We start from the raw sequence: 26898 nt of genomic DNA, 5'->3' as shown, positions 1-26898 counted from the left end.
GAATCTGGGTCCTGAGGAAAATAGGGTCTGTCTGTCTTATCTGTCATTGCACACATTTCCTGACAGCTTTTTTTTTCCTTTGAATCAAGATCAGAGAATTTTCAGAAACTGATTTTATGAAGCTTTAGTCCATTGGCATATGTTTTTTTAATGAAATTAATTATTTATGTAAAATGTTTTTATCCCACTTTTCTACATCAAAAAGCACTTAAAGCTTCATTTAACATGAGATTAAATATTTTTACTTCAACTTTTCAACTTCTGAACAAGTTAAATAAATATTTCAACTGCCATAGTTGACCAGGAAATATACTTCTCCCAAATTATTATTAATGAAAACCTTTGTATCTTTGGAGAATTTGGGAGAATTAAAACTTATTCTTTAAAATGCAATTAAAATATAATCTTCTGCCATGATTGTCTATTCAAATAATTGGTACTGGTAAATATGTGCCATTCACCACTAGATGTATCTATAAAATTATTTCCTCTGAAGAATATTTTATTAAAAAGAAACCTTTTAAAAACAACATTGCATGGTAAAAATAAATTATCTGTTTGGATTTTCTCTTTCATTTTTGAAAAAAGAAAATATAATTTTAAAAGTCAGTTGGATGTTTACAGAAAGGAGTCGCAAAACCAGTATCTAATTCTCATCTAAAATATTATGAACTACTATTTAGAAGGAAAATATTATTACAGAACATTGCTGGGCAGGACATGAAATGCACATTACTTTTTTCAAAGTAAATTTGTTTTTGAGGAGAATACTGTATGTTAATATATCATCTATTTGTTGGTAGTTGCCTTATTTGTGCAACTAACTGATTTTTAACTATTTCTAATGAGAAATGGCAGTATCACAAAATAATTATAAATACGGCTTTGTAGATGAATATGGAGATCATGTTTAACTTTTTAAATATTTTAATCATTTAAACCTATACAAATAATAACAAAGATAATACAACAGTAAAAATTGCAAACAGAATTACTAAATTTCATTTCAGGTAAAATATTATACAAGAACTGGAGCCAGTTTGGTGATGGTTAAGGCATCAGCTAGAAATTAGGACACTGAGTTTCACATTAGGCACAAAGCCAGCTGGTTGATCTTGGGCCAATCATTTGCTGTCTGCCCTGTCAAGAAGGCAATGGCAAACTTTAGAAACTTTGCCAAAAATCTTGTAAGGACTTGTTCAATCAGCCACAAGGAGTCAAAAACTCAATATGGGACACTAAATAAATAATATACAACAACTACAGTATATGATAAAAACAAACTATAGAAGTATAAAAACAAAAAAAGAAAGGTTTCAAAATAATAATAATGAAATATACTATATAGCATTGTGTGCCTGTTATGCAGTGTCCTAATTCTGTTAGTGGGGCTGTTTTGCAAAATGTTGACTTGTAATTTTCACCAATCTATGTGTTATTGTTTATGTTGTAAGGGTAAGATAGTTGAGTAATTGCATAATTTAATTTGGAAAATGCACATTCTTAACACACTTTCGTGTATAAATTTGGAAATTGTAAAGAATTCAATCCTTTTTTGTGAGAGACTGAAAGAAATGAAGTTGGTTTGATAATTAGAATTATATTGGAACTATGGAAATAATGCATACAAATTTTAGAGTAAAAGTTTTTACTTGTATCTATAACAAAGAAAATTGGAAGTCAGTCTTTTTCTATTCTTTTTCTTTTTTGTACCTTTACTTCTTTTCTTCTCGGCCTTTTATTTTTTTCAATTTTTTTCTATTTGTCTTATCTTTTAATTTTGTATTTTTTTGAAAATCAGTAGATATAGAGGGAGAGAGAGAGAGAGGGTTTCACCCATTTAAATAATAGCTTTATTGTAAACTAATAGTCACATATATGCAGATGATTATAAAATATAGGATTTCCAATATTAATGAGTGTGTGTAGGGGTAAGTGTGTCTCTGTGTGTGTGTGTGTCTGTGTGTGTCTCTGTGTGTGTCTCTGTGTGTGTGTGTGTATAGGTAGACTTTGACTTACAACAGTTCATTTAATGACCATTCTAAGCCACAGCAGCAATGAAAAACAGTTGCTTATTACCATTTTTTGCACTTATGACTGTTGCAGCATCCCCATTGTCACATGATCAAAATTCAGATGCATGGCAACTGACTCATACATATGATGGTTGCAGTGTCCAGAGGTCATGTGATCATCTTTTGCGGCCATCTGACAAAGTCAATGGGGAAGCCAGATTCACTTAACAACTGTGTTACTAATTTAACAACTGCAGTGATTAACTTAACAACTGTGGCAAGAAAGTTAATAAAATGAGGCAAAACTCAGTTAACAAATATTTCACTTAACAACAGAGGTTTGGGGCTCAGTTGTAGTTGTAAGTCGAGGATTACCTGTATACATGTATGCCAACTCAAGGGTTTAAATCCTAGAGTCTTTCTGGCTCTCTTTTTGCTGTTCTTTTCCTAGAATATGAGACGGTGACACATTACCGTTTTTTCATAACAGGGTTGGTCTACAGCTCTTTCCTTCTGGCCTTGCAGGTTTTAGCCATCAAACTTTACAAAACCTGCAAGGTATGGTTATTTAACACACCTTGTTTAAATAAGATATCATAAGAGCCCTGGTGGTGCATTGGTTACAATGAAGTACTGCAGGCTGTTTCTGCTGATTCCCGGCTGCCAGCAGTTCAGCAATTCGAGTCTTACCGGCTCAAGGTTGACTCAGCCCTTCCATCCTTCTGAGGTTGGTAAAAAAGATTGTTGGGGGCAATATGCTGACTGTAACCGCTTAGAGAGGGCCGAAAAGCACTGTGAAGCAGTATATAAGTCTAAGTGCTAAGTGCTATTCACAATATGGTTGCAATTTTTATCTTTTCCTCATCTGGCTTTTTGATTTGATGGAGATTGACTTTTGGCAAATATATTTTTGTATATATACATATCTACATCTTCAAACCACATATACATTTGTTTTTATCTATCTTTAAATATCTATGAACAAATATTTACTTTGAAGGGTAAAATATCTACTACTGGTGTCTGTTAGAGTGGGCAGCCCCAAATTTTGTTTTTTCCTCATTCCATCTACTATTCTTATAGAATATAGAGGAAAGTTGTCGTATACCCAGGATTGTATTCTTTTAGGTAACTATATTAAAATAACGTTGTGATAATTCATTTCTCATAAGTTAAAAGAGTAATGAAAAGATTGAAAGCTATACCATTATTTCTGTGTGCACATAGAATTCAAGGCCACATATCTCAAGTAAAGGAACTGTTAGACACAATTTGATATATGTAATTGGAGAATAACAAGTATCATTTTTGTGGCTACAATAAGATTGCTTTTCTTGGATTCTATTTCCAGTGCAATTTACCTGTCTGTGTAGTTCAGGTAAAAATGTACATGATACTGCCAGAATTTTGCCTTTGCTGGTGCTTGAAATTACTCTTTAATTAAGCAATATATGAATCAGGATTAGTATCCATCAAATAAAGCTTTTAAGACCAATGACTCGTGATGTAATGTAACTGAATGACTGATGATATTTGGGCCCTTTAAGTTGACTATCCAGCTTTAATTTTGGATGGAGTTGAATAAGATTGGTGTTCAATCTGGGGATAGTCTTAGACTCAGAGTTCATGCTTGAAGAACATGTGACAGCTATGGCATGAAGACCTTTGTAAAGTTCTAGTTAATATGTATGTCCATGGATTGGGAGGCTCACTAGATAGTCATTTAAGATTTAATCACCATATGGTTGAACTATTGCAAATATATGAGGCTGCTCTTGAAGATGACTTGGAAATTACAGCTGGTGCAGAATCCAACAGGACAAGTGCTGGTTGCTGGTCACCTTCCAGGTACACATAGTGTCACAGATGGAAATGAGCACCTCACTACACTTCAGATTCTTCTGTATTGAAAGGACTAGCCAACTATAAACTGTTGCCCAGGAGAGGCCCAAATGAGTTAACAGCACACATACTTTGGGGAGGCCCTTTTCATGTACCTCAGACCCAGAGACACTCTGAACAAATGGGCCTATCCAGTGCCTTCTGCCCTTTGCAATTATGGTAACATGCAGACAACAACACATATGTATACCTGCCATTTGTGCCCTGATTAGTATATACTTAAGGACCTCATGGCAGCATGACAAAATGTAATTAATGTTGCAGGCTTCCAGTTTTGCGCAGTAGCACAAGTAGCTGAGGGATCATGGTGCTCTGCACCCTACGACCAATTCTTTTCTGTTTGGGGACCCTAAATGGGCCTAAAGTTGCCCCAGAGAGGCAGCAAAGAAGGACGGAAGCCCCACTGACCGTGGATAGACAGTAGTTGATCTGGTCATTCGGGGAAAGCCCTCCAGAAACCAACAGAAGAAAGGCTAGCTTTACTCCAGAGTCTAGCCCAAGCTACAAGCAGCTGAAGCAAAAAAGCACTAAGCTAAGCTTGATCGTAAACAATGTGTTTGGAACTGGGTAAGAATACTGATTCTCTCTCTTCTACTTGATAATTGATTTCCTGAAGAAAAAAAATCAAGACGCAAAAATCCTCCAAAAGTGAGAGAAAGGGGATTTTTGCTCCACCCTCCCACAGACGGAAGTGGCGAATTAATGTTTTATGGCGGACAGAAATATACTGAAATGAAATGAATATAAGACTTAAATCTGGATAAGTGTGAAATTGGTAGAATTAGTTAAGACCTTGGCAAAAGATTACCAATGAAAATTGAAGGCAGTTGCCTGTTTTGAAAACTGAAATGATGCTGACATCTAGTGGTGGATTAAAATATATAATTATAGCTGCTCTAATACAGGAACTGGCAAGCCCAAGAAAAGATAACTTGTTTTTCTGACCTTCAACACTTTAACTAAACAAAGAACAGTTTTAATAAAGTAAAGAAAACATTTTGGGCTATCTATAAAGTGAGAACCATAAAACCTAGGGAAAAATTGACCTTCCTGGATTATAAAGATTTATTGAATTGTGACTCTAAAGCTGTTTGCAAAGAAAGGAAAACTCTGATTTTTTGCTATCATGGAACATCAGAGATCTGCTGAAAAAACATATCAAGAAAAATGAAATACTTTCCAGGAGGAAATGTCTGCTATGTTACAACTAATACAAAGGATAATGACTTCAAACCATGAGGAAATTAAAAATAACTTTGAAAATTTAAATGAACACATCTTCAATTTAACTTTGCAACAAAAAAACTCTCAGAAAGTAAAAAAAAGGGAGCGATCAAGTAAAGCAGACAACTGAACATAAACCAGAGGAAAGAGATTTAAAGATGGAATTCAACAATAGAAGGAAATATGATTTAACCCAGGTAGAGAAAAACTTGCCAGAAATATTGGACATGGAAAAGACAAGTTATACTTCAAGATTGCAAAATAAGTCTAAGGACAAGAAAAAAGATTCAACAAAATGGATTACAGAGCTGTCAGGAGAACTACGAGAACTTGAGAGACAAAAAATGATAAGAGAAACTAAGAGAGAAAGAAAGAAAAAGATTTTCAAGGAATACGAAGGGGCAAAACATTCCCACAAAAACACCTTATTTAACTCCTCTCTTGTTCTTACAACAATATCTACAAAACTATGGGAAGACCTTTTGGTCCAGCAGAACATATTGATTAGGAAAGATGTTTGGCAAAAAACAAAAGGCTAAAGTTAGAATTAAGAAATTAGATGATGGGATTTATCAGATGGAATATTCAAAGATTAAGCACCTGTTTGAATATGGTTAATGAAATAAAAATTTAGCTATAAATGAATTTTAATTTAAGAGGGATAAGCTCCTTAAGTAACATAGTATTTTTTATGATATGAGAAATATAAAAATGTGGGGATGATTTATATGAGGCAAATGTTTTAGATACTCAAATGTAATGGATTTTGAGAAAATTTCAATGAATAGGAATGTTTTGAATAGTTCTAAAGGATTAGCTGTGGATTTATTGGACAGAATACTAAATATTTGTTTGAATATGGTTAAAAAGAATAGAAAATAATTTGGAAATAAATGTAATTTAGCTTAAGAGGGACATGATTTTTCAAATAGTATATTATTTCCTTTTTTTCTTTTTTCTTTTTGTTTTAAGGTATGAGAAATATAATTGTTGGGATGGCTTGTATGAGGAAAAAGACTCAAATACTTAAGTGTAATTAACTCTAAGAAAATCTTAACAGGTAAAAATGTATTCGAACATGGTGGGAAAAATAAATTTAAATAAGAACTTTTAAAACAAGATCTATGATAAGGTGATTAGGATGATTAATTAGAAAAGAAGTTTCACATTGATGTGTTGTTACTTGTAGAAATACTAGAAAAATGTTTATATTTAATTGTTATCTATTAAAATACTAAGAATTGTACTAATTTAAGGTTGACAAATGAGAATATTATTGGAAGAAGAGAAAATCAAGGAAAGCTACTATGTGGATTACAGAATTATAGAAATTAATTCTTATTGATTGTTTGTAAATATAATCCCACACAACACACTGTTTACCAATTATCAATGTGATTATGTTAAAAAAATTAATAAAATATATTTTTTTAAAAATGCAATTGATGTTGCTAGTTTCTGAGCAAGATTTGTTTAACTTGTCATGCTTTAATATTGTATTTTATATTTTATGTTTAAAATGCCTTATTTTAATTGTGATGCTTCTGACACAAATAAATAAACCTTCGAGGTACAATTCAGGTTGATGATTATCACCAATTAAGCCCTTCATGGCATAGCTTGTTTGAAGGACTTCCTATCTTCCATGGTTTCTACCTGTCTAATAAGAACTGGCAAACGTTGGGTCTTATCAATTAAATGTTGTCATCTACAAGAAGTAGAAAGCTTGCCTTTTGGAATAGCATTTCCCAGAGATTTAGGAAGTGCCTACCTTGGTGGTGTTGAATCTAATTATTCTCCCAGACCTTGGATATAGGATAGCAGTAGAACCCATTGTATATAATTTTATAGCATATTTACTTGTCTTTCTCAGATATGTTTTTTACTATTTTATTCTTTTAAAACGTAAGCCTCCCAGAATCATTCTGATTTCAAGCAGCCTTTAAATCTATCATCTGTCTGTCTAGCTATCTATTCTCTATCTGTCATCTATTTATTTACTATCTATATCTACACACACACACACACACACACACACACACACAAAATACATATATTTCTTTTAGAATCTCCTGTTTCAACCTGCTTGCATTTGGCTATACTGTACCATATTCTTACATTTATATCTTATCTGAAATACTGTCAAATAATAATAGGTTATTTGTTTTTGAAACTCGTCAGCCTGAGGAATTTTGTTGTGAAATTCAGATAGCTAGATGTTTGCATTAATAAGATATTCAGAAGTTGTCATTGTTTTCATCTCTGACTAAGTAAAAAAGATTTAGTGAGGAACCGGAAGATGGTAAAACTGATTAAATCAAGTTAGAAATAAATATACCATGTTTCCAATAAATGTGTTAATTAGGGAAATGTAAATTTAGACAGAGTGCATATTCTTTGTTTTGAGGGATAACACAGTGATGAATCATGAATTGATCAGTAGACAGAATGGAAAATGCAGAATTGGGAGGTGCCAAATAAAAGTCAAATTTCATGTCTACCTGTGTTTTATTAATCAAAATTGAAATAGCTCCTGCCAGCCATCAGTTTGATTGATTTTAGGAACCCTTGCTAAAATATTGAAACATTTCTGTTTCTAACAAAGTTGTGTGGAACTTGACTGCACAGACTTGACAACTGGAAGTGTAGTGCCAAATATAGCAGCAATGATTTCCTTCCCTTTCATTTCAAATGTTGTTTCTTCTGACCTCCTTCCCCTTTTCTTTCTCTCTCTCTCTCTGACATCTAAATGTATTTAATATAGTAAAGCAATTGCAGGCAATATGGAATGTGTAGGCAGTAGCATGACTATTTACCCAGTTGTCTAACCTGAATGAATGTTTAAAAGCTTCTTTTAATTATATAAAGCAGGGGTCCCCAACCTATGGTCCACAGCCTGGGACTAGGCCATGGGCTCTTGGCCAGTGGGCCACAGAAAGGGCTGGCCAGTGCATGCATGCGTGGGTGCGCATTCCCCCCCACTCATGTTAGTGCCCGCAGCCCTGTTTGCGCATGCATGCAAGCGTGAACAGGAATGCTAGTGGGGACAGGTGTTCGCAGCCCATTTGCTCATGTGCTGCTAGGCGCCATGGGGTCCTAGTTTCGCACCAGTGTGCATGGCCTCGTGCACGCGCACGCACACCAATTTTGAAGCTGCTCTCCTTTCCTCTGGTCCTCGAGCCCAGAAAGGTTGTAGACTTCTGATATAAAGCAAATAAAAAGGAAGCAGCATTCAACGAGGCAAAAATCTGTAGACTTCATCATATTACAACTTTTTTTTTAACAAAAGCCTCTGGGTCTAATAAGCATCTTTTAAAAAACAGATAAGATAGTTGGTTATAGCCCAATGTTAGAGAAATCTCATTTGTAAACACACTGCACAACAATTTAGGACAGGAAGAATTTCAGAACTGAATTTTGTCATTGCCTGTACATTATCATTTATATCCATGCTTCTTTTTTTTTAAAAAAAGTTTTTACTATTACAGTTTGTTTAGTTACACTAATAATATAAATTATGTCATTAGCTACTTTAAAATGGAATGCTCGTAGAGAAGGCCCAAGCTCTTATTTTGGTATATATTTATACCAAGAGCCGTGGTGGCGCAGTGTTTAGAATGCAGTATTGCAGGCTACTTCTGCTGATTGCTGGCTCCAGCAGTTTTCAGTTCTCACTGGCTCAAGGTTCCATCCTTCCGAGGTCAGTAAAATGAGGACCCAGATTGTTGGAGGCAATATGTTGACTCTGTAAACCACTTAGAGAGGGCTGTAAAGCACTGTGAAGCGGAATATAAGTCTTAAGTGTTATTGCTATTTCTTAATCATAATGAGCACAAAAAAGGAAAATAAATTTTAAAGCTTAATGAAATGTAAAACATTAGTTTACACAATAGCAAATTGTTCTTGTTCTGAAATATTCCGAAGACAAAAAATGCTAATAGTTTTGTCATTGTTTTAAAATTTTCATAGTCTTAAGTTTTATTACCACGAAATAAAGCTGTATAGGCTAGTAGAAAAAAAATAGGGAAGATACCATTAATATTGATACAAGGGCTACAGGAAGAACTAGCATCAGTCACAGTTAACATAATGGAGTGGTAATGAATTGATTTTGCATTTGCACACAAGGATGGAAAATAAATATTAGAAGCATGTCACTAATATAACAGCGCTCTTGGATTCAACTTAGATACATTTTTAAGGGGCCCCTTTAAAACTTCCATAACAGAAAAATAAACACAGTATTGATTTCTTTATTTATTAATCAAATTTGCATAGCAGACCATCTAACCAAAGGCGAGTCTATGTGTTTTGTTTTCATATGTTCATAGAATCATGCAGTCACTGAGGAGGTAATTTACGCTATTGATTCAAAACCTGTTTCAGTACTGAAATCTCAATAAAAACATGTTGAATGGATAGCTGTCTAGCATTCACTCATCCAGTCTAGAGGAAGTTATCACTGTCTTCATAGCTGGTTCCTCTATCAAACTGATCTACTGTTACAGATTTTTATTTCCTTAAAGGGTCAACGTATGCTGTTTCCTCAGACTCACCCTATAAAATTTAGTTTAGTAATCTGGTTATCCTTATTTCCTTTCTCTATACCTGCTCTTTCCTGAATCTGTGTTAAAATGCATTAACAAGAAAACATTAGTCAAATATTGCATAAAATTCCGAGTAACAAGCTAGTTAAGTTGGAAAGAGATAATTTAGACATTAGTCACATACAAAACTAGCTTAGAAATTATAGTGAAAGAAGCTAAGTAGTTCATAATATGATGCAAAGAAGCTTAATTTTCCTTACAGTCATGTGATTAAAGGAATATAGTATTTGGACTGCTGGAGACAGTAAAATGCCTGTATTCAAGACAGGATTTCAGTTGGGGACATAAATGATAATTCAAAGTGACGGGTGAAAGGAAAGACATCCAGCCTACATTGCTTGCCACAGCATATTTCTTCCTTCTCCTTTTTTAGAAATATGTATAGTTGGGAGAGGGTGGCTAAATATAAGTTACAGGTTCTCAGAGTTTTATTTTTACTTTTAAAATACAGTGCTATTTTCTGAAACAAAATAGTACCTGTTCTGAAATAAGAATTTGGATAACTGAAGAGGTGATAATGATGGTGGTGGTGGTGGTGGTTAAAAGATCATCAAGTGCAGGATCTGAAGCTGGCAGTTATCAGTGGCCAAATGTTATTTATTGAAGAATCATTCACTATGGGAAGGTATGGCTATGAATGCATTGTGGGTCCAGCTTTCAAGAAACCAAAATGATTTTTTGTTAGTCCATAAATTCCACTGATCATAAAGAAGTAAAAGAGGTTTTTGCAAGTGAAATGTATGCATTTCTACTTAGGAGTCAAATGAATACATAATACAATTAGTTGTTCACTTACAACAGTGGCCCCCAACCTTTAGGGCACCAAGGATCGGTTCCGTTGAGAGAGGTTTTTCTGCGGGCCAGGGGCAGCATGGTTTAGTGTACTGCCTGAATCCTATGGATGGGGCTTCATTTGTTTGTGTGGTCCGGTTTCTGGCATGCCGTGGACCAGTGCTGGTCCACGGACCGGGGGTTGGGGACCCCTGACTTAGAAGTTCAGACTACTGGTTTCAGCTATCAAAAATATGTTTTGAATCAAGGGTTATGTCATTTCAAGCTTGAACTTGAAAAATGGAAATATATGGTTAAACTAAACTACCTTTCTGTACAATAGATCTTCTGTCAGTATAAACTACCATGCCCTGACTGTAAAACAAAATATTTTGAGTTCCGTATCTATTCCTGTCTAGCTAGAACAAAGTGTTTTTGATAGATTGACTATGAAGTGTGTGAAAGAATGAGCCTTGATTATTGTATTATATCATTTGCATATTTTCATTTTTAAAGTAATGATTGATCAGCTTATTCTGTTTGCTACCCAGTATTTGCTGACACTTGAAACATTGTATGTGCTGATTTTTATTTAATGGATTCAAGAAAAAAACATTTTCTTTCTCTTAATGGATAGATTTCCTTACTCGGGGCCTGCATATAGCTATCAAAACTGAAATTTAATTTGCAAACATTTATGAATGTAAAAGAATATATTAACTGTTAATCTATAATATTTACAGAATTATGCTAAGATACTGTAAATGTATCTGTTTTGTATGACAGCATTGTTTTCAACTGAAGAAGTAATCCAAGGAAAAGAGTAGAATATTATATATTAACAGAAGGGTAGAAGGAAAGGATAATAAAATTATGAGTACCTAAGAAAAAATAGACAATTTTTTTTCTTCTTTCAACAGTGCGACTTCATGACAGCATATCAGAAGAAGGATTTCATTACTTAGTCTTTGATTTGTAAGTTGACTTGCTTGATTAGTTTGTCCTACATCATGTAATATATAAAATGAATGACTATGTCATATGATCCAGATAAAAAACAAAGGGAGCAGAGATTTCCAGAGGACCCCATAAACAAATCTCTAAACATATTTTTATATATTTAGCCCCAATAAGTTGTTGTTTTTGGCATACAAAGAACCAGTAACCATCTTCTATCTGCAAGGGAAGCCAGTGCCTTCCAGGCAACTGTGGTTCACCATTTCCAGACAGTATCACTGTGAAATCCATGTTTATAACTACTGAAAACTATTTATGGAATAGAAAGATTTTGATGGACTTTCTTAGGGGGATTCTAAGAATGAAAAAAGAATTGTGAAAAACAACCCAAATTATCTAAGCATAGCGCATAATATTGATGCTTGGTAATCATTATTCTAATAAAGAATAAAAGGAAGCTGTAGTCTGTACATTCTGATCAGTTCTTGATTTCTAGCTGGAGTTAAACTAGAATTTCCAGGTTAACAAAGCCAGGATGTTGTTTTCTGCAGCAACATTGATGCTATTTTGAAGAGAAATTAGAAGAAAACATACAACTTACACAAAATTAGATCAGAAATAGTCTGTGGTATGTTTTAAATTGTTTTTGTTGCTTGGTATGAATTTCTCATTTTATCAAGACAGATATTTCAAATAAACAAAATTATTACAATTTAAGCAGAAATGATGAAAAATAAATAAACTGGAAATAATTCAAAATCTGTAAGATTTGTCAGAAAAATGGGTACATTTTTATACTGTTTAGTTTTTCAGGCAACCCGATTTACTAAAAACATAATAAAGATAACTAAGCAAAATATATAATTGCTGTTAAGTAAATGTAGTCAATAAATATAAAACATCTTGCCCCCAGGGGTAAGGTGGGCGCCCCTACTCTTATGGTCTTCCACATGAGCATTAAGACCACCTTTGCCAACTGGCATGGGCATTTAAGAAGGATATGCCACCTTGGGAGTGGTTTGTACCTTAAGAGCACTCCTTTTGCCTCTTTAACTTTTTAACCTTTTAATTTTTAACATTTTAAAATTCTGTTTCTAACTCTGATTTTAATTACGCTTCTGCAGCAATGTGTGGTTTTTATTTGTAAACCACCTAGAGTTATTCAGGTGAAATGGGCAGTCTAGAAATTTGACAATAAATAAAAATAAAGCGTCCTTTCACCCAGTTATATTCAGCATTTAAGAATATTTTTATAAAGAATTTGTCTTTTGTTTATGAAGCACATTTCTCTTTGCTGAAAACACTATTGGGTGAAATGTAAAGGTCATTAAGTGGGCTTGTTGTTGCCTGAACATTTCTTGTTCAGACTTCACAGAACGATGTGTTTTGAACTAAATAAAAAAAATGAAATGAAAAGCCTCATTTTATATAAATTGTTTTCTCTCGATTCTTTATTGGATGCTTTATTTGGACTTTGTTTAAAAAATTAGCTAAATGTTGAAAATCTTCAGTATTTAAATAATGATGAATAAAAGATAAAGACTATATAAAATTCATCAAAATCATTAAAAAAATAATGTGATTTGAGCAGATGAGCAGAATTATACTCTGTTTGCAATGACGTCATTGGAACGCAATCCTCCTTTTTGTGTTGGAAAACCATCAAGTTAAGTGTTGAAGAATAGCCAAATAGAACTGGTATCTCATCCAAAGTGAGAGAGTGGCAGTTTGAAATGGTATAAACCCTTGGAAGATAATCCTTTGCTATTTTATCAGCTTAAAATAGTGTCATTGGACAGTGCAATAAATTGTGCAGTTGATTTATGCATTATATTATAAAGGTCCAACAATGAAATATACCTACTCATTCCTGGTTTTTCATGCAGTTTTGGAAAAAAAAACCCAGTAAAATAAGCCTTCCTTTTGAGAACTATATGATGCAGGCCAGAACAGTGAATGACTGAAAGACCATAATACTAAAAGAAGTTTCATACTTTATGTAGGCAAAACTTCACCTGTGCAGAATGTTTAGAAGTCAGTAATGTTAAAAAAAAATGTGTACGTCCAATAAATATTTATTTATTAAGGATATATAAATTATCTGTATCCAGAACCGAGTCTTGTTGCAGATCCTTCATTATATGAAGCAGCCATATAATTTAGCATTTGCAAAAAAGTTGGGTAAAAAATAAATTTCCAACTTAGTTTTTTTTAACTGTAAAAATGTTTTATATCATTACTAGAGTTACTGGAGGTGAATTATTTGAGGACATTGTTGCAAGAGAATATTACAGTGAAGCAGATGCAAGGTCAGTGCTATTTTTTATTTTTTTTAAAAAAATCATCTGGGTAGTCTTTAAATTTAATAAAATAAAAATAAATTTAGGCGATACCCTGCAACAAATTACAGTAACTTTTCTTAAATCTCAATCTTGGAAAACAGTATTCATTTAGCATATTGGGATTCCACCTGTTTGCCTTTACAGAGTCTATTTTTAGATATTTCTTTCCACAATGCATGTCTCTTTGGAATATTACCATATGAGAATTTAGTTCTACAAATAAATGTGCCATTATTATTCTATGGGTTGTATCAATACTACTTTCCTCTTATATTACCTTTCCTCTGTCATTAGACTAGAGCAACATGATGGTAGTAAAGTACGGTTTTTCTTTCTTCAAATACCACCCAAAATATCATATTCAACTATTCCTGAGGGAAAAAAGGAAAAATAGGTATGGCAGTGATTGATTTGCTCATGTAGAAAGTTTCATACTAGAGTTTTAAAAAGGAAAAGGGTGATACTTGTCTAAATAATTTGTGCCCATTAAAATCAAGGAAGCCAGCAAATTCTAAAAGATTCCAAAAGTAAGGAGTTCCAACACCCCTAACTAGCCTATATCTGGAACCCAAACCATCAGCTTTTTTTTCATCCTTTTCCACTGCAGACAATAAAAAACAGTTCATGTGGCTTTATTCTTTGCCTGCCACTGTAGTGGTGATATCAGAATAATGTTCAGTCTTTTAATCATTGACATCAATAAAAAAGTTCGTCTGTTGCTGTAAAAGCAAAGAATTAGTCTTTACTTTCTTTAGTACTGAACTCAAGGCATCTAAAGGCCTATCTTTATAATTTAGTATCTATTTTTTTCCATATTTAGCAAGTGTGTAATAAATATAATGGCTGAGGTAGAGAGAAAGATAAATAAATGAATGGGTTGAAGGGTGTGTCATCTCTAACACCAGAAAAGTAACGGTTCATAAGCAGAGTTATCTCTGCTGGAGAAAAGAAGTTATTTTTGCTGACTCTGCTTTCTCTAAAACATCATGGAGCACCTTATCAACTTCTGTGAAAGAGCACTGCAGGCATCTTTAGCAGAAGAGGAAGAAAAAAGAGATACCTCTTCTCAGTGCTTTTTTTGTAAAAGAAAAAGGTGCCGGAACTCACACATGTCATACTACAAGGTTCCATCCAAAAAAGGTGCCGGAACTCCGTTCTGAGCGTTCTATGAGAAAAAAAGCCCTGCCTCTTCTTCTTCAATGAGGTTATCTACTGAATTTCCCCCCTAGGATCCTACTAAATTAATTCCAGAGACTCCCTATTGTTTTTTTTAAAGATGACTGCTAGTAACTGACTGCTTCAAATGCACCTTTCAATTACACAAACTGATTCCCCCCCCCACCGTTTCCTGTTCTATTAAACTGTTTGGTTTTCAATAAGCTTTGTGCTTTTTTTAATTTGCTTTGTTTTACTTGTTTCCTTATGCACCTATATAAAAATGTTGTATATATGTTGGAGTTAAACATGAAAGAATAATGCACATAAAAATAGGCATTATGCCACTTATTAATATGTGGAAAGCATGCATATATTAGAAGGATTTGCATTGTATTTGTTTGTTGTTCAACTAATATGCACTCTCTGCTCTCTTAGTCCCACTACAGAATAGAATATAACCTACACTGGTTAGCAAATATTCATGCTCTTCAGGTTGTAAAATACCCATAATTTCATATTTTTCAGCATCATTCCAAGCACACTGACTAGTCATTGAGCAAAATTCTTTGTAGGTCGCTATGCTTATTCTTGACAATCATGACCAGTGGTTACATAAGTTCTCTGTGCTACTTATGTTGTTGTTTACACTGCACAATAAGCTAGAATAAGCTTGTATTATTTACTATAGATCTATCACCTAGTATATATTTAACTTTTCCTCTCACATTTCAGCAAATATTCCACCAAAAGTTTATATCTAGCAGCATTATATGTTATATGTTAAATGTCATTTCTTTTGAGTCTCTTGACAGTTTTTCCAAAGAGAAGGAGAAAAATGCTGTGTTTGAGTTCTGTGTGTAATTAAAACCTGTCCAAAATGTGATTTGATTATTTTAAGTTATTGCTATTTTAAGTTATTTCATTATTATTAAATTATTTTCTGTAATGTGATTCTGTGCCTTAAAATGTTTTCCCCCCTCCCATTCTGCCCTTGTATCTTTGCAGTCATTGTATACAGCAGATTCTAGAAAGTGTTAATCATTGTCACCTAAATGGCATAGTGCACAGAGACCTCAAGGTCAGTATCTGATGCCCCGTAGGTTTGCTAAGACGTTTTTATTATTTTTTTTGTTTTTGTCTCTCTTCTGTCTCTTTTCTTTTTTTCTTCCTGGCTTGAGTTTTAAGGGTGGGTCGGCTGAGAAGTTCCCTTGGCTATCCTCCTCACCCTTAATATGAGAAATGGGTAATGCATGATGCTGCTTTCCACTCTGCAAGTGTCACAGGTTTAATGTCCATCACAGAAAAAGGTAGAATATGTACGGCTAATACAGGGACCTTCCAAGAGGTGTGGTAGGTACCATAGGTATCAGGAACTGTTTTGGAAGGAAATTTCCTCAGTCCTGTAGCCTGTATCTGTAACTGACCTTTGTCTGTGATAGATGTTAGCCTGCAGGTTTAAAACACCACTTCTGTTCAGAGACAATGGGTTATTGTAGCAGAATGACTGGTTATGCATTGCTCTGCTAGAGTAGGATAGATCCCTCAGGCAACAGTGATCAAATAATTGTTCGACTAAATGAAACCATGAAGGGTGAATAACTCATCTCAAATACAAAACTACTTAAAGTAAATTTACTTTCAGGGTTGCTGGTGCAAAAAGGCCTCCAAGGCGGGTAAGGGAGAGAAGGAACAAACTGCACCAGATATTTAACCCAACCATATCAAAGCAATGATATGCTCTCATTGTCTTCTTTTCAATATATTATGTATATGCCCAAGAATATTGCCTTCAACCCTTTCGTTGAGGTTGAGCCCAAACATATCCCTATCCCTCCCATAATGCCCTACATAAAAGTGGGCTAAAGCATGCGTGTAATTGCAGTGCACATTCACAGTGTTTGAGGAAATAGCTGTTCTAGCAGAGGAATGCAGGTCCCTACATTTTTTAAGAGGTTGTGAATCACAATCTCAGCTTGTTCATCATTTTGCACTTTAACCCAGTCTCACTGAGGTTATACAGACAGTGAGTGTACTGCTTCGAACTAATATACGCCCCCTGGTGTTTGCATGCAGTCATTGCATTCAGCAGATCCTGGAGGCTGTGCTACACTGCCATCAGATGGGCGTAGTCCATCGGGACTTGAAGGTGAGTAATGCTGTGGGGGAAGATAATCATATATCACAGATTCAAAGCACTACATAGCTGCATTTTTGCATCTAGAAGCAAAGAGGCATCCACTGATTATTTTGCAAGTTGTTCATGGTGGCAAAAACTTTTTTCCTTGCAGATTTAGGATTCTTGTGATGCTTTGCTTACTTTATTCCCAGCTCTCTCTATATATATTAATTCAGTTATGCAAATATGGCTAAGGTTAATCAGCTTTCATATATGATTAGTTTTGTCAGTTTTTTCCTAATGTAACATTATTGACTAGCAGTTCCAACTGATTTTTTAAATCTTATTTCTACAATTAAAAAAAATCTTTAGACCTAAAATATATAGTTAGCAAATGTAGAACAGTAGTAATGAATATGAGCAAATGGTTTGTCATTCTTTTGAAACTTAATTCAGAACTTACATGCACTTACACATAAATGCACATTTTCTTTTCATAAATTTAGAACAACATATTTTCTATTATGTTTTACAAATTGTAACAATAATTTCTAAATAACCCAATCTGAAAACTAAGCAGAATCTCATAGATATAACATTTTAAAACAATTTCTTTCAGTTGCTTCCTGTTTGGAAGAGATCTGTACAGTAATAAATTATAGAACTGGCTGTTATTGTTGCAACACATTTTCAGAAGGAAGAGACTCAGTGGGGTCTCTGGAATTTAGTAATATATTTCATACTATGAACATTCATCAGAGCAAATCTGCATGGCTCACTTTAGATAACAGTAGTTCCTCTTGACAGTTATTTGGAATGATTTATTCCCAAACTAGATCATATTCTGCAGTCATTTATCCTCTGTATGTTACAGTACGTTGATGTATTTATTGCAATATCTTCATTGGCTAACCATAACAAATGTCCAACAGTACCTTACACTGGGTGAGGATAATTGGGGAGGTTGAGTGTGCATATATCCCTGTACATTATTTCTAATAATTGTCCTAAATATGCTTAAGGGACATGGTGGCTCAGTGGGTTAAGACGCTGAGCTTGTCGATTTGGCCAAATACCATTTTTCCAGAAGAATCATAGAGAAATTACCCCTTGTGACTTGTGATTTTTTTAAATTTTTTTTTTGCCAGCTAGGTCATCAAGTATGTGGTGGTAAAATATAAATTTAGATTTGTAATATTCTTTTAGGATACCATTTATACATACAGGTGAAACTTGAAAAATTAGAATATCGTGTAAAAGTTCATTTATTTCAGTAATGCAACTTAAAAGGGGAAACTAATATATGAGATCAGTGCTTTTTTTGTAAAAAAAAAAAAAAAGGTGCCGGAACTCACACATGTCATACAACCCACCTTGCCTACCCTACAAGGTTCCATCCAAAAAAGGTGCCGGAACTCCGTTCTGAGCATTCTATGAGAAAAAAAGCCCTGTATGAGATAGACTCATTACATGTAAAGCAAGATAGTTCAAGCCATGATTTGTCATAATTGTGATTATTATGGCGTACAGCTCATGAAAACCCCAAATCCACAATCTCAGAAAATTAGAATGTTGTGAAAAGGTGCAATATTCTAGGCTCAAAGTGTCCCACTCTAATCAGCTAATTAAGCCATAACACCTGCAAAGGGTTCCTGAGCCTTTAAATCAGGGATCTTCAAACTTGGCCCTTTTATGACTTGTGGACTTCAGCTCCCAGAATTCCTCAGCCAATATGCCTGGCTGAGGAATTTTGGGAGTTGAAGTCCACAAGTCATAAAAGGGCCAAGTTTGAAGACCCCTGCTTTAAATGGTCTCTCAGTCTGGTTCAGTAGGAATCACAATCATGGGTAGACTGCTGACTTGACAGTTGTGCAGAAAACCATCATTGACACCCTCCATAAGGAGGGAAAGCCTCAAAAGGTAATTGCAAAAGAAGTTGGATGTTCCCAAAGTGCTGTATCGAAGCACATTAATAGCAAGTTATGTGGAAGGGAAAAGTGTGGAAGAAAAAGGTGCACAAGCAACAGGGATGACCGCAGTCTGGAGAGGATTGTCAGGAAAAGGCCATTCAAAAGTATTGGGGACTTTCACAAGGAGTGGACTGAGGCTGGAGTCAGTGCATCAAGAGCCACCACACATAGGACATGGGCTTCAAATGTCGTATTCCTCTTGTCAAGCTGCTCCTGAACAACAAACAATGTCAGAAGCGTCTTACCTGGGCTAAAGAAAAACAGACCTGGTTTGTTGCTCAGTGGTCCAAAGTCCTCTTTTCTGATGAGAGCAACTTTTGCATCTCATTTGGAAACCAAGGACCCAGAGTCTGGAGGAAGAATGGAGAGGCACACACTGCAAGATGCTTGAAGTCCAGTGTGAAGTTTCCACAGTCTGTGTTGATTTGGGGAGCCATGTCATCTGCTGGTGTTGGTCCACTGTGCTACATTAAGTCCAGGGTTAGTGCAGCCGTCTACCAGGAGATTTTGGAGCACTTCATGCTTCCTTCTGCAGACGAGCTTTACGGGGATGCTGACTTCATTTTCCAGCAGGACTTGGCACCTGCCCACACTGCCAAAAGCACCAAAACCTGGTTCAAAGACCGTGGGATTACTGTGCTTGATTGGCCAGCAAACTTGCCTGACCTGAACCCTATAGAGAATCTATGGGGCATTGCCAAGAGAAAGATGAGAGACATGAGACCGAACAATGCAGAAGAGCTGAAGGCCGCTATTGAAGCATCCTGGTCTTCCATAACACCTCAGCAGTACCACAGGCTGATAGCTTCCATGCCACGCCGCATTGAGGCAGTAATTGCTGCAAAAGGGGCCCAAACCAAGTACTGAGTCCATATGCATGCTTATACTTTTCAGAGGTCTGATATTGTTCTATGTACACTCCTTGTTTTATTGATTGCATGTAATATTCTAATTTTCTGAGATTGTGGATTTGGGGTTTTCATGAGCTGTACGCCATAATAATCACAATTATGACAAATCACGGCTTGAACTATCTTGCTTTACATGTAATGAGTCTATCTCATACATTAATTTCCCCTTTTAAGTTGCATTACTGAAATAGATGAACTTTTGCACGATATTCTAATTTTTTGAGTTTCACCTGTACAGTTTAGTTATTAACACAAAATATGTTGTATGCTTCTTTTAACAGTATTATAATAAGCTCAAAAATAATTGTTTTCTGTCTACTATATGCACATCTGCAGCTAAAGTGCAACTTTGTGATCCACACACTGACTTGTTCCTTTCTTGGATGGAGTCTCCAGATTCCATCAAATCCCCCATATTTTTGTCCAGTTGTGTTCATTTGCCCCAACCTATTCAGAACTCATGCATGACAAATCTATTGACATTTACATCATCCTGAAATGGCTGATGCATGTTTTTAAGGGCATAGTCAGTTGCCCAGAAGTCAGATGAGCTTGCTATTGAATGTATGGCTGTTTTGTAATTATTCGACCATATTTCTTTCCTTATGACTGCAATATTTGCTTCACATATTTATGTCCAAAGTTACTTGTTTACAATATTCAGTGTTTCTCATGGAGTGAAGAAGATTAGGTTGTTATCCCAGTTTTGTGTTGTGCAAGACCTAGGTATTTGCCTATCGAAATGTAGAAATGTAATACAATGTGCTCTAAATTGACTTTATGAGAATTTTTGAAATTCCATTCCCAGCCATCCAAAAAGTGCGAGTTTAGACAGAAGCTGGTTTAACATGACAGCTCTTGCATAGGAAAGTTATAGATAGAAAGCATTGATAATCTTACTAAGAACTAAGCTTTAGTAACTTTTCTCCTGCCTCAAAAAACTTTACAGATTAATTAGCCCGGCAAATTATTTGTAAAATTGATGACACTTCTTATAATATTGTTATAAACAATCTTTTTTTAAAAAAGTTTAGATTCCAAAATACAAAAATACAGGTAGTTTTTGACTTACAACAGTTCATTTAGTGACCATTCAAAGTTACAATGCCAATGAAAAAAGTGACTTATGACCATTTTGTAGCATTCCCCACGATCATGCGATCAAAATTCAGATGCTGGCAACTGACTCAAGAGCCTTGGTGAAGCAGTGGGCTAATGCCTCCTTAAGTAACACCAGCTGCCTGCAATTAGTGCAGGTTCGCATCCCACCAGGCTCAAGGTTGACTCAGCCTTCCATCCTTCCAAGGTAGGTAAAATGAGGACCCAGATTGTTGGGGGCAATTAAGCTGACTTTGTAATAATGCCGCTTGGGGGGTGTGTGAAAGCCCTAACAAGCAGGCATATACATAGAATGAAGGCTACTGCTAAGCTTGTAAGCCGCCCTGAGTCTTCGGAGAAGGGCGGGATATAAATGGAATTAAAATAAAAAATAAATAAAATAAAAATTATTACCGTTGCTATTTCCCAAAATAATGTGGTCACTTTTTGTGATCTTTTGACGAGCAAAATCAGTGGGGAAGCCAGATTCACTTAACAACTATAGCAAGAAAGGTCGTAAAATGGGACGAATATCTCACTTAACAGAAATTTTGGACTCAATTGTGGTTGTAAGTTGAGGACTACCTGTAGTGTTGAGTATGTTTAGATATAATGGAATGTTGACATTTTAAGATGATCTTAATTATAATATAAGCTAAATCCTAGGACTATCATAACTGAATTGCAAGAAAGTTTTATTTGTATCTTTATTTGTATCTAGCAGTCATATAGATTTTGACAAGACAGATATAGGTAACATGTCTAGGTAATATTTCCTTTTTGTAATAAACTATGTTTATGATATATCTATTTTTTGCAAGGAAAAATATTTGAGGGTTGATCTCATATCAGTAATTGGTTATATGATACCTACAAGAGGAATGCTTTGAAGAGGTGGTTCTGTGGGCCATCTAATGTTCTCCAGAAGTGTTAAAGAGCTTGGAATTCTGGGAATTTCAGGCCAACTAATTTGATGGGCTTCAAGTTGGTGAAAGTTAATAATTCTATTATTGGGGGAAACTTCAGATTCCCGAATAAAATTTGTAAATACTTGACAGACCAGTTTTAGAGGCTTCTAAAAGGGTTTCTAAAGAGAACAGAGGGTTTAAAAATGTAACAGAATAAAACAGCCCTACTCTAAATAATTTGTGGATTTTGGATCCATTTAAAATTTCTTAGAATCAAACATTTATTAGTTATCTTTGAAAACAGGAAAAGCATGTTGTCTCTGTCTCCAACGTAATCTACATAAAGTAAGTACTGAATTAGAAATGCTGACTTAGCTTCTACTTTCTTTTTCCTTCCCCCCCACTTCTACCCTACATAAAGCCTGAGAACTTGCTTCTAGCAAGCAAGTCAAAAGGAGCAGCTGTAAAACTGGCAGATTTTGGATTAGCAATTGAAGTGCAAGGTGAACAACAGGCCTGGTTTGGTAAGAAAACATTTTCAGTTTGTATTATGCCTTCCCATTTATCCCAACATCGCTACACCATATTAAATTTGTGTGCCTGCAAGTGGGACATTAAAGAAATCTACTACAGATTTGCAAAGGTTGTCTTAATTATCATTGTATTAATAAACCAAGCTTTTCTAGCATCCATTTTTGTCCAGTTAGAAATCTACATTAACCCTTGCTCCCAAATTAGTATAAAATGCATGCCTTTTTTAAAAAAAAATCTGAAAGTTACAAAACTGACTATCTGTACCTATAAGCTTACTTTGGAGAAATATTTTTTTAAACCTGCATAAAAAGATTTTGAAAAAGTTCTCCCCAAAACTATATTTATATAGGTGATATTAAAAATATTTTTATAATTATACAAAATGAACAAAAATTCAGATGATGGAGATGTTAAAAGGGATGTGGTCATGCCAGAGGTCTTATTTACTATTGAAAAAGGGAATCATTAATTGGCTGCCCTTTTCTGTTTTCCAAAATATTCAAAAATCCCTAGAGCGGTGTCTCTCAACCTTGGCTGCTATAAGATATGTGGACCATCTCCCACTGTGCTGGCTGGGGAATTCTGAGAGTTGAAGTCCAACATCTTAAAGCAGCCAAAGTTGAGAGACACTGCCCTAAAGCATAAAACAAGTGGTAAAATGGTAAAAAAGGAAGGGTTAAAAAAACCCACATTGGTATAGGTTTGGAAATAATTCACAAATGTTTCTACAAGTATTCCTCGATGTATGGCCACAATTGGGGCCAGAATTCCCATTGTTAAATAAGGTGACTGTTAAGTGAGTTGCACCTCTTATTGCAACCTTTTTTGCCATGGTTGTTAAGCAAATCACTGCAGTTGTTAAGTAACAACTTTATTGATTAGCCCTTGGGCCATATCGAAGTGCAAAGTTCCAGCACAAATTGTTACTAAAATTTGATAAAAGCAATTTAAAATGGAATTAGAATAAAATACGATTTAAAATGAAATGGTAATAAAATACAATCTAAACTGAAATTGTAATAATGTACAATAATTTAAGATAAAGATAAAATATGATAAAATTATATTTCGGAGTCGCCCTTGCAATCTACCCAAATCAGTCCCACATATGCGGATCTCAACTGGACCATTTTGCAGTTGTTAAGTGAATCGGGCTTCCCCCAATAACCCCAGGACACTGTAATTGTAAATACATGCTGGTTGTCAAGCACCCAAATTTTGATCATGTAACTGTGGAGATGCTGCAACTCTCATAAGCGTGAGGATAGGTCGTAAGTGACTTTTTTCCATGCTGTTGTAACTTTGAACAATCGGTAATCGCGTGGTTGTAAGTTGAGGACTATACAGTATGTATTACAAAAGAGAGAGACGAGGGGAGGGAAGAGAGGGAGAGAGAGGTAAAGCTAAGGTAGAATAGATGGTGACAATGTAGCCTAAACACAGCTACTTAAAAAGGGATTTTAGTATTTGCTTTCTTCTGAATAGCTTACTATAGCCACTAAGCAGACTTACTTTTCAGGTTTTGCTGGTACACCAGGATACCTTTCCCCTGAGGTGCTACGAAAAGATCCATATGGGAAGCCGGTAGACATGTGGGCCTGTGGTAAGCCAGTTATGACTTTGTAGGATGGGGAGATAAGATTTGGGAATGCATACATATCATTAAAGCAGGCAACTTTGTTGTCCTTCTCTGTATATTATTGCTATATATATATATATATATATATGTGTGTATGTGTGTATGTGTGTGTATATGTATATATATACACACATACATACACACAGAGAGAAGGACAACAAAGTTGGCTGATATATATATGTGTGTGTGTGTCTATATATATATATATATATATATATATATATATATATATATATATATATATATATATATATATATATATATATATATATATATATATATATATATATATATATATATATATATATATATATATATATATATATATATATATATATATATATATATATATATATATATATATATATGTTAAATGTTTGTTAAGCATTCAGAATACACTTGCTTAGTCCCAGACACAGGACAAATCTTATTTCCTGTTTCAGCCTAGCCCAAGGCCATCTACAGGCAGTAGCCACAGCAGTGGCAGCTCATATTTGTGTAAATTTTTTGGCTTGCTAACAAAGAATAAAGGGAGACCGATATGATCATTTCAAACTTATTTGTTCTCATCAGTCAGGCATACCCTTCTGAGATTCGAACCTGGGCCGACTGCGTCTTAAGCAGTTGTTTTAACCCCTAGGCCACAGGCTCTCTCTCTCTCTCTCTCTCTGTTAGCTGAGAAGCAAGGAAGATATGTGTTAAATGTTTGTTAAGCATTCAGAATACACTTGCTTAGTCCCAGACATGGGACAAATCTTATTTCCTGTTTCAGCCTAGCCGAAGGCCATCTACAGGCAGTAGTCACAGCAGTGGCAGCTCATATTTTGTTGTCCTCTCTCTCTCTCTCTCTCTCTCTCTCTCTCTCTCTCTCTCTCTCTCTCTCTCTCTCTGTGTGTGTGTGTGTGTGTAAACAAAAAAAGGACTATATATATTTCATAATTAGGCCTCCTCTTTTCCATTTTGTTTTCTATCTTCTATCACCATGAAAATTTTAGCAACCCATGAGAGATTATAAAGAAACTGGGAAAGGAATGCAGTGGACATAATCAAGGGATAGTAGGCCTATCATCTAACAGCTGATTGCCCAAAGAGCAATTTAAGCCATATAGGAAAAAAATGGGAAGATATCTTTCAGATCATTCAAAGACAGTTTGTCTTAACTCAGTACAAATGAGGGATGGAAATTCCTCTTACTGTTTCTGTCCTTCTGGCTTGGCTAGAAACCAAGAGACTGTGAATTCTAGTCCCACCTAAGACACAAAGCCCAGCTGGTGACTGTGGCCTTGTCACTCTTTCTCAGCCATTGGAGGAAAGCAATGGCAAACCACTTCCTCCAAAGAAAACTGCAGAGACTTGTCCAGGCAGTGCAAGGAGTGAACACTGACCACCCCCAAAAAGTATTAAAATACCTTGTTGAAATATCTGTAGTTTTTGTTGATCTTCCCCAACTGTATGAAGCTTAATATTTATTAGTTTGTTTGTTTATTTATTTCCCACTTTAATTTTTTTTGGAAATAACTCAAGGTGGTGAACATACCTAATACTCCTTTTTCCCATGGCAATGAACTTGTGGATTGGACTGAGAGAGTGTGGCTGGTCCAAAGTCATCCAGCCAACTTTCATGCTTAAAGTGTGATTAGGACACCCAGTCTTCTGGTTTCTCATCTCGTGCCTTAATCACTAGACCAAACTGGCTCTCATACCCCTTGGGCAACCTTGGCTTACTCAGGAATTCTGGGAGTTGAAGTCCACAAGTCATAAAAGAGCCAAGGTTGCCTACTCCTGTGGGGCAATACATGCTAATAAGCATTATTATTCATTGATATAATTAATATATTGCTTTCTATCAACAAGCATTGGTCAGTTGCAAATTTTAGTGGTCTTGTGTGTATCCACCTTCAATTCGCACCTTAACTTGAAAACAATCTGTCTATCAGAATTAAAAAACAAGATAAGAGCAGTTGCAAAAAGAAAACCTACAAAATTTGTTGTAATATACTTTATTTAATTCATATACATTTGTATTTCATTAGTTTTCTGTAATATCAAGTGAAACCCTATAAACAGGTCAGAATGCTTATCAGATTCATGAAAATAGTTTACATTTCACACCAATGATGCTTTACATTTAAAAAGCTAAAAAATATAGTTAGAACAACATTAGGAATTCAGGGGACACATATTTCAATCTACTATAAGGATCAACATGATCTGAAGATATCAAGGCATCCATGAAACTTCTAGATAGTGTTCATGGAGAAATGGTTGCCAAATCTCCCATTTTTTGCACAGATATTTCAAGGTCTTAGGTTGGACAAACTGTCAACCTTGCAAGATTTCAGGTGAGATTATTTGGGAGGATGTAAGTTATTATATCACAGATGATACTTGATGCCTGAAAAGTTTGCTAACCTCAGTGTAGCTTTTAAGGAAAGACATTGTCTCTCCATTGTCTCCTGAAGTGATTATATTTGTAGATTTTCCAATGTGCAAATTATATCATGTATCCTCTAAATTTCACGACAATACTAGTTTAGATGTTTGCTTGCACACAGGTTTTCTCTTTGCAGACATCAACCTGTCAGTAAAAGGGAAGAATTAGTGTAACATGAGGCTATTGAGTAAGGTCATTCATTTAGCCTCTCTCCTTTTATACATGAAGAAATTGGTAACCCTAATGTTGTTTATTCTGTTTCAGACTGTATGTGGGTAAATATTTTTCATATTCTTCATATCTTTTCTTTCT

General features: G+C 35.0%; 1 protein-coding gene across 4 annotated transcripts in view; it reads left to right on the top strand.

Moving 5' to 3' along the window:
• CAMK2D (calcium/calmodulin dependent protein kinase II delta) overlaps positions 1–26898 on the top strand; it is a gene marked incomplete at its 3' end in the record, with an annotated part of 176623 nt that overhangs the window by 70488 nt on the left and 79237 nt on the right. For 3 of the 4 annotated variants that reach the window (XM_081332589.1, XM_081332590.1, XM_081332591.1), the window contains exons 4-8: positions 11440–11494; positions 13720–13785; positions 15982–16054; positions 22401–22503; positions 24033–24116. In XM_081332589.1, coding sequence (XP_081188715.1) covers positions 11440–11494; positions 13720–13785; positions 15982–16054; positions 22401–22503; positions 24033–24116 — 381 coding nt within the window. Of the gene's footprint in view, positions 1–11439; positions 11495–13719; positions 13786–15981; positions 16055–17049; positions 17123–22400; positions 22504–24032; positions 24117–26898 lie in introns of all 4 variants that reach the window. The other variant, XM_081332592.1, reaches the window with a different exon arrangement.

Source organism: Vipera berus (assembly GCF_964194415.1).
Source record: "Vipera berus genome assembly, chromosome: 7".
In the NCBI taxonomy this organism is placed as follows: domain Eukaryota; kingdom Metazoa; phylum Chordata; class Lepidosauria; order Squamata; family Viperidae; genus Vipera; species Vipera berus.
This window is presented reverse-complemented; position numbering and strand designations above follow the sequence as displayed.